General features: G+C 41.4%; 1 protein-coding gene across 1 annotated transcript in view; it reads left to right on the top strand.

The window, feature by feature from the left end:
* The first annotated feature begins 1815 nt into the window (after positions 1 to 1815).
* Positions 1816 to 9159, top strand: part of CCDC25 (coiled-coil domain containing 25) — a 33562-nt gene continuing 26218 nt past the window's right edge. Inside the window, exons 1-2 of the mRNA XM_069576692.1 lie at positions 1816 to 1945; positions 7185 to 7232. Of these exons, the coding sequence (XP_069432793.1) occupies positions 1918 to 1945; positions 7185 to 7232 (76 nt within the window). The 5' untranslated portion in view covers positions 1816 to 1917. The remainder of the gene's footprint in view (positions 1946 to 7184; positions 7233 to 9159) is intronic.

Raw genomic sequence — 9159 nt, 5'->3', positions numbered from 1 at the left:
TCTCCCCTGGTGGAAACCACGTCTTCCAGAACCCCTTGCGGCAGCGCCGGGCTCCTTTCTTGAGGCCTTACCTAGGTGCATTCTGGGAGTTGTAGTTTTCCGCAGAATGAAGGCGTTCTCTGGTACTCGATATATTCTGAAGTCATTTGCTGTTAAGATTTTTTTTTTTAATAGCAGCCTAAGATTCTCAAGTTACTTTTCCCATTTGGAGCTATAATGTTGGTGATCAGTCGCTAAGTCGTATCCGACTCTTGCGACCCGATGGACTGTAGCCTGCCAGGCTCCTCTGTCCATGGGATTCTCCAGGCAAGAATACTGGAGTGGCTTGTCATTTCCTTCTCCAGGGGATCTTCCCGACCCAGGAACCCAACCCAGGTCTCCTTCATTGCAGGCAGATTCTTTACCGACTGAGCTACGGTTACTTTTTTTTTCCTAGTGATGTTAGGGGAAGCAATTAAAAAATTTTTTTTCAAGTTAAATAAATTAAATCACGCCAGTAACATCTACGTGCCAGGTATTCATGCACGTTTTAGTGTTTTATTTCATTCACCACAGTCTGTGGGATATGTACCATCGTTCCCATTGTATAGAGAATAAAACTGAGGGCCTGAAAACAATTACTATTCATAGGACAATGTATATTCTTCCTTTGGAAAGCCCAAAAGTTCCTAAAGCTCTCGTTTGTTATTAGCTACTGTTATGTTTATGTACCAGCTCCTAGTACACTCTCTGGGCACATTTCTTAGTTCTAAAAAAATTTAGTTCAGTGATGCGCTTAACTTCACATAATAAGATAATATAAATAATCAGGTTAAAGCGAAGTGCTGTTGGGAACTGAGTCAGATCATTCCCACTTTACAGCCGGAAGATTTGAGGTTCCCTCAGCCTCGTAGGTAACAGATGGCAGATCTTGGATTTAAAGGTAGAACAGTACGAGCCCAAACGCAGAGAGGCATACTGCCTCCGGTGAAACTAACTTTAATTCTAGATTGTTCACCACGTCCTAAACCTTTTACACCTATTAATTTACTTAACCTTGGCAAAATAACCTGTGAATTAACCGCTCCATTCATCCTCATTTTGCTGCGAAGTGCAGCAACCGAAAGTGCCCAACAAGTGATGGAGCTAGAATGAGAATAGTGGAGGAATTTAGGTTCATTCAAATTTTAATGAGCTTCTAGACTAAGCTCCGGAGAAGGCGATGGCACCCCACTGCAGTACTCTCGCTTGGAAAATCCCATGGACAGAGGAGCCTGGTAGGCTGCAGTCCATGGGGTCACAAAGAGTCGGACACCACTGAGTGACTTCACTTTCACTTTTCACTTTCATGCACTGGAGAAGGAAATGGCAACCCACTCCAGTGTTCTTGCCTGGAGAATCCCAGGGACGGCGGAGCCTGGTGGGCTGCTGTCTATGGGGTCGCACACAGTCGGACACGACTGAAGCGACTTAGCAGCAGCAGCAGCAGCAGCATACTAAGTTCCAAGCACCGTGATTAGTTCAGTGAAAGCGTAGCCGTGAAGAAGGCACAAGGTTTCTACTTTCAGGGAGCCCAGATGCGAGTGAAAAGCGGCAAATGAAACCAACTTGATAGCCCACAGGGTGGAGGTTCTAAAAATAAAGCCAGGCTGTGGCATTTTTCTCTTAAGATAGTTCCCCGCATCGTTTTCCACCCACTAAATCCTCCGGCCTCCATCCTCTCTCCTTTGACCCCCAAATGAGCTCCAAGCGCGCCGACACCGCCTCCTCAGCAGAATTGAAAATGGCGCTGGCGACAGGCGTTATGATGCTACCCGACGTCAGCCGGAAGTGCGTGAGCAGTTCCGGGGAACGCGGCCTCCGCGCTTCCGGTATCCTGAGCTTCCAGGTTTGAGTACTGCTGCTGGGCGCTGTAGTTGTCCCACCGCCGCTGGGATCATGGTGTTCTACTTCACCAGTAGTAGCGGTGAGTGGTCGCCGAGACCTTCCGGGTCCCTATGTTGACTGTGGGGCTCCGAAGCCGAGACCTCGAGGCCACCGCTAGCCTGGTCCTTAAGTGCCTTCTCGGCAGTGGGTGCCTCTTCCTTCGTCCTGATGGTCTCTCCACCGTGTCCGTCCAAGTCCTCCCAGTGTGCCTGCTCGTCAGTGCCTGGTTTGGGGAGAGGGGAGCGTAGAGGGACCATCCCCAGTGCTCTCTTTGCCTCCGGTCGGTCTTCTTTTCCCTCAATTAGAAAGACCTGTCGCTACCTGGAATCAGGCAGTTTGTGGACTTATTCACACTACATCGTGAAGTCTTCTCTTCCCCACCCACCCCCGTAACATTTAATCTTGCTGCTCTCTGGTAAGAAAGGAGACACCTGCCAACAACTCTGCCTTACAGAAAGTGCGCCTTACCCTTCCAGGAAAGGGTTATTGGGTTTGGATGCTACCGAAAGACTCTGGAGTGGCGAGACATACACTCACTGGGCAGAGTTAATGTCCCAGATTTTGAAAAGTGACATGATAGTTTCTCATTTGTCTTTGGCAGGCAAGAAAAGGGTGTGTTTAGTCCCCAGGAACTGCAGTGTCTTCGTTTCTCTACTTATATTTTTCTCTTTGCCTTAAATGAACCCCCCAGTTAGCTGCTCCTCCCCAGAGACGGCCCTCGCCTATCTTTTACAAATGCCTTTTTTCTTTCCTTGTTCCCACCCCAGGATTGCTTAGGTATATCTCTTGGGGGAATCCCCTTAACACAATATATATGTTCAGCATTGCACATATCATTTGATGTTAAACTTTTGTCTGCTTGAGATAGAGTGTAAGCCCATTGAGGGCAGGTACAGGCTCTCCTTGATCCGCTAGCATAGTGCCTGACTCTTAATAGGAACTCAGTAAATACTTACTGAATAAACGAATGCTATTTTTTGACTTCTAGCACACTCTATTCTATTGCTACTCTCTGCCTACTTGTTAAAGGTGAGATTTAAATGAAACCAATAATAGTGGTTATGTGGGTTTGAACAGGGTGGCACTTGCTCTTTAGAGATGAGAAAGTTGAAGCCCAGGAAAGTTGTAACTCAGAGCCCTCCTCTGCTACTCCATCACACTGTCACATCTCATTTTTCTCAATGGTTTAGGCTTCCACAGTGTGCTGTAAGCCATTTCTCTGTTTCTGTGGGCTTAGTTTTTTCTTATCCATATTATTAAAATTACTAGAAACAAAATTCAAACGAGCCTGAAAAATCATTCTAAGCTCCTAATTGCATGTTTATCTGCTGTCTGTCCTGTTCTGCCCCTCTGTCATAATATAACAGAAGCATCTTTTTGTAGCTTCTCCACTCAGGAGAGTCCTTGACAACATAGTTATCCATACAAGTCCAACAATGGAATGACAAATATAGGCAGGGCATGTTGTTGTCCTGCTTTAGTTGCTAACTCATGTCAGACTCTTTGAGACTCTGTGGACTGTAGCCCACCAGGCTCTTCTTCCCAGGCAAGAATACTGGGGTCAGTTGCCATTTCCTTCTCCAGGGGATCTTCACTGACCCAGGGGTCAGTGTCTCCTGCATTGGCAGGCAGGTTCTTTACTGAGCCATGTGGGAAGCCCGAGGCAGGGCATATAGGTACTAAATGTATTTTATATAGGCTACGTTATTCTCCTTAAAGCGATTCTAAATTCTTTGAGTGCCAGTCATATTCACGGAGATGCCCCTAATAGAGCAGAGGGATTCAGTTGATTTGTGGGTCATTTTTTCCTCACTGGCTTACATTGCGGCATCAGAACTGCTTCCTGTCGGAAAAATATTTGGCCTCTTAATTCTAATAAATCTACAATTGTGCAGCTTTTAAAATTGCAGAGTAATATAGTAGTGAATTTTTTTACATATTCCAGTACGGAAAACAATTTGAACATACAGAATCTTCAGGAAATGACTTCATATAGATAGATAGCCAAGCTTTTCAACCAACTGATGGTTTACTGCAAAAAAAAAAAAAAAAAACACAAAACCAAAAAACCCTTTAAAAAAATGAGCTGGAAATCACAATAGAAAATTTTTGCCTTCTCTTTTAAAATTAGTATCTCTGATTAAAATCTGCTTATTCTTTCATGCTCCCATAATAGATTAAGGAAACATTAACCTTGCTGTATTTTCAGTGTGAAATTCAAGATGCTCTGATTTATGGGTTCCTGCACATTAGTGCATTAAGCACGTTAAGTTCACTTATGTTTTTAGTATCTTTTACCAGTGTCCATCTCAATATAGATGGTTCTGTAATTATGAAATTATCACAATGCCTCAAAAGTTGAGTTGATTGCTATACCTGAGTCAGGAGTCTTCAAGACAACTAGTTCTCATACTCATCACATTATTTGGATAAGAGTTGCAAGAGTAACTAGAATAATTCAGTTTACTCTCCCTTTATCCCTCTAACATGGAAAGGGAAAGTCGTTCAGTCGTGGCTGCTCTTTGTGACCCCGTGGACTATACAGCTCATGAAATTCTCCAGGCCAGAATACTGGCATGGGTAGCCTTTCCCTTCTTCAGGGGGATCTTCCCAACCCAGGGATTGAACCCAGGTCTCCTACATTGCAAGCGGATTCTTTACCAGCTGAGCCACAAGGGAAACCCAAGAATACTGGTAGCCTATCCCTTTTCCAGTGGGTCTTCCCAACCCAGGAATTGAACCAGGGTCTCCTGCATTACAGGTGGATTCTTTACCAACTGAGCTATCAGGGAAGCCACGGAGGAGAGCTTAATTGAGACTTCTGACTCAGAAGTCATGCTCCTTTTTTTTTAAATTTTATTTTCTATTTTGACATTTCAGTCTTTTGGAAAAGTTACAGGACTATTAAAAGATTTCCTTTAAAGCCTTCTCTCAGATTCCCCAAATCCTAACATTTTACCAAACATGCCTTACCTCCTTTTCCCCATTCTGCTTTTTCCACGTTTTCCATCTCCCCTTGCCCCACTCTCTCTCTGCACACACACAAACACACTCACAGGTTTTTTTTTTCTCCCTGAACCATCTGGAAGTTTTGTCTTACCCTTAAATACCTCAGGGTATTTTTCTTAAAATCAAGGATATTCTGTTATCAGAAGGCATTGTTCACTATCCAAATTAGGAAATTAACATTGCAATGATACTATTACCTAGTCAGCAACTTTTATCCAGTTTTCATCAGAGTCCTCTGAATTTATCACAAAAGAAACCTGCAAATCAATTGTTGCATTCTGTTGTCATTCATTGCTCTCTGGAGTCTTCTGGTCAGAGCAATTGCTCAGTCTTTTTCTCTCATGACACTGTCTGTTGAAAAATTATTCTGTAGAATGCCCCTCAGTTTGGGGTTGTAGCAGTTATGTTATTAACCACCTCATTTTATAGGTCCGCCATCCATCATCTGTCATTCTCTTGGCAGGAGCTTAGCTAGCTTGCCCTGCAGAGACAGCTTTGTGTACTTCAATCATTTAAAAAAAACAAAAAAAAAACCACATTTTTTCTGATTACAAAAACCATCTATATATTTTGTAAGCAAGTAGGTAAGGTCACTGTTAACAGTTAAATATACATATATATATCCTTCCATAGTATAAAGAAAATGGGTGTGTGTATTAGAAACATATGTAAGCATGTTTATATGTACAATTATTATTTTTTTTACATATTGAATCTTACTGTTTGTAGATAACAGAAATACTGTGCTGCTAGTTATTCACCTACTCTTTCTTTTTAATGGATCCATGGCCTTTTGTCTGTGTGTTCTCTGGTCTTAATTAACTCCTGTTCAGTTTGTATGAAGAGCTTCATTGCTTGGTGAAATGTTAGTTAGTAGGGTATGTACTCCTAATGGTGACATTATAGGATCAAAAGGGTGTACAAATACAGTAGCGCCCCAAGTGAACATCTGAAACACTTTTTAGTTGTATTCCTGCAGTTGGTATTTGTCCAATGCTGTGCAAAGGGCTTATCAGGATAATACAATACTTAACTATAGACAGATCTCTGTCAAATAGTCAATACAAACATTCTCTCCTTTCAAACTCCTCCCAACTACTTCCAAGTAATTATGGATGGTAGTCATCATAACTACTCACTGAAGGAATTGGGAGTCTTCTGTTCCCAGGAAGGGCAACTGTGCTTAATCATTTAAGGAGCTTGTCATTTGGAAATTACAGGGAACCCTGAGTTTACCAATCTACAAATGAAGGAGTTCAGAGCTCCACTTAATAGAGTAGTTCCAGCTCTGGAGCGACAGCCAGCAGACTGCCTAGCCCAACCTTAACACATGTCAGCCAGGCTTTGTAGTCAGAGACCCAGTGGCTGTTAATTCAGAAGTCTAGATCCAAATGGGGTCTAACAGATTTTGGTAGACTAGCTCAAAAACTCAGGACCCAGTTACGATTTCAATGACAAAACCTAACTGATTGCAGATGGAGGATTCGCACGGCAAAACACGCTAGCTCAGGAAAGCCAATATCATTTCTAAGGTGAGCCATACCCGGAATATTCAATTTGATTTAGGGTAGGAGTTCCTCACACCAACTTCACATTAGAAATCGCTATTGAAAGAGATCTTTAAAAAAAAAACCCAATCCCCAGAGATTTGAATTTGGTTGGTCTTAAGTGGAGCTGGGGCAGAATTAGGTGATTCTATAAACAGGGTTCAGTGTCACTGATGAGAAGAAGCTTGAGAACCATGTTTCCCCTGAATGTGGTAGGGAGCCAGGTATGATTTGCAGCACCCCTGGAATGCAACTAAATCAAATCATGGAAGATAAACCTTACCTAGGTATAGGAACCTATTTTTAAATGGTTGAGGTGATGAGTTTGGGTGTTTTTTTTGGGGGGGGGGAATATATATATATATATTGAAGAAGGCAAAAGTAGATGATGGACCTGGAATTGTGTTGTGCTATCTCCCTGAGAAAGTAGGAAAGTAGCCGTTTTTAAGAGGGTTGGTCAACGTTTTACAAATGGTCAGTATTTTAGACTTTGTAAGCCACATAAGGTCTCTCTAGCTTATTCTTCTTCATTTTGCTTCTTTCAACCCTTTAAAAATGTAAGAATCATTCTAAGCTGAAGGGCTGTCCAAAAACAAGGCTGGATTTGGCCTACCAGCCATGTTTTGCCAACCCGTCATAAGCATTTCTCCCTTGTTTTTCCCACCAAATAGGTGTGTCTGTAATGATGTTATCTAACTATGTCTTATTTTTGTTTTGTCTTAGTTAACTCATCTGCTTACACTATTTACATGGGAAAGGATAAATATGAAAGTAAGTTTTCAAAAGCATTTGATTTTGAAATTTTCAGCAGGTAAGTGTCAGTTGCCTTTTCTGTCCATGGTTTCTTGGATGGGTTTTCAGTTAATGACTATAACCCATTAGAAGGAATTCCAAATGATTAATTTTCTTATAATGTATTGTATCCAGTGATAATTGAGAGAATTAGACCATTTGTTGCTGATTAGGAACTTACATAGTTTTGTGGTACCATTTGATTTAGGGGTGATGGGAATCAGAAGTTAACCTTTGCTGGTTTTCATCAGATAAAAATAATCTGTGGCTTAGACTTTTGCAAAGATCCTTTTCTGTACATTTTTACCTCATTTGAGAAACATATCTTGGTTTTTTTGAGGCAGAAGATGGTTCTTTTTGAGTTGAAATGTGGACAGTGTTTTGAAGCTTTCTTGACCACTGTCACACATATGTCTATATCTTTATATATATACATACACACACAGACACATCTATCACATAAAATGTATATAACATTATAAATATGATAGTTATATAACAATATAATTATAAATCAGATCTATACAACCGTTTTGAACCCTGCTATAATTATAAGCAGACTCAGTATAAGCAAGACTATCACATCCTAGCCAAGAGAAAAAACCATATAGCATAGCTCATTTTTAAACAGTTTTTTCCTTATAATGAATTTATGCCATTGATTCTGGGTGTGACTTAATGGAGAAGTGTGTGCAGTGTATTAAAACTTGAGTTTTCTATTTCTCCTTGTAATCCATGAATGTCCTGGGTAAATTTTCTCATAGCATCCTCTTGATGAACGTAACTGAGGATGCTACTGATACCTCCCTGTATTACGCTGAGCAATAATGTACAGTTATGTCTCCTGGAGTTTGCTGAAACTCATGTTCCTTGAGTCGGTGATGCCATCCAACCATCTCATCCTCTGTTGGCCCTCTTCTCCTCCTGCCCTCAAGCTTTCCCAGCATCAGGGTCTTTTCTAATAAATTGACTCTTCACATCAGGTGGCCACAGTATTGGAGCTTCAGCTTCAGCATCTGTCCTTCCAGTGATTATTCAGGGTTGATTTCCTTTAGAATTGACTGGTTTGATCTCCTTGCAGTCCAAGGGACTCTACAAGAGTCTTCTCCAGTACCACAGTTGTAAAGCATTGATTCTTTGGCACTCAGCATTTATGGTCCAACTCTCACATCCGTATGTGACTACTGGAAAAACCCTAGCTTTGATTATACAGACCTTTGTTGGCAAAGCGATGTGTCTGCTTTTTAATATGCTAAGTTTGTAATAGCTTTTCTTCCAAGGAGCAAGCATCTTTTAATTTCATGATGGCAGTCACTGTCCACAGTGATTTTGGAGCCCAAGAAAATAACATCTGTTACTGTTTCCACCTTTTTCCCATCTGTTTGCCGTGAAGTGATGGGACCAGAGTAGGGGTCAGTTTTTCTCCGAACCTAAAACTGCTCTGAAAAATAAAGTCTGTTAAACAAAAGCAATGCAAAATGAGATAATATTAATAGCAGACATACAGAGAGTAAATGTGATTAGGGAGAGCCAAGAAGGCTTCTTGGAGGAGTGGGTTAAAGTGGACTGGCTAGATTGTGGAATCCTTTAAACTTCAGTTGTAGGAATTTCTTTCTATAGATATAAATCTAGATACAGAGTTTACGCCTCTGGATATAAATTTAGATTCTACCCAGACCCCACTGGTGTGGTGGTTCACTGTTGTTAAAGTATATGTAGGAAAAAACATCTGTTGTGTAGAACATTTTTTCCCCAGGTACTTTTAGAGTCATCCACTCTCCTAGTCTGCTGTTAAAATGGTATTACGTTTTTCAGGTGCTATGTTCTCTACTGTGCCTAGCACATCACATTTACTTCTAATAGTCTTGATGACTTCTGACAAAGGACTGAACGGAACAAAAAGGAA

The sequence above is a fragment of the Ovis canadensis genome, chromosome 2 (assembly GCF_042477335.2).
Source record: "Ovis canadensis isolate MfBH-ARS-UI-01 breed Bighorn chromosome 2, ARS-UI_OviCan_v2, whole genome shotgun sequence".
Taxonomy (NCBI): domain Eukaryota; kingdom Metazoa; phylum Chordata; class Mammalia; order Artiodactyla; family Bovidae; genus Ovis; species Ovis canadensis.
The sequence above is the reverse complement of the archived record's forward strand: the minus strand, read 5'-3'. Positions and strand labels throughout refer to the sequence as shown.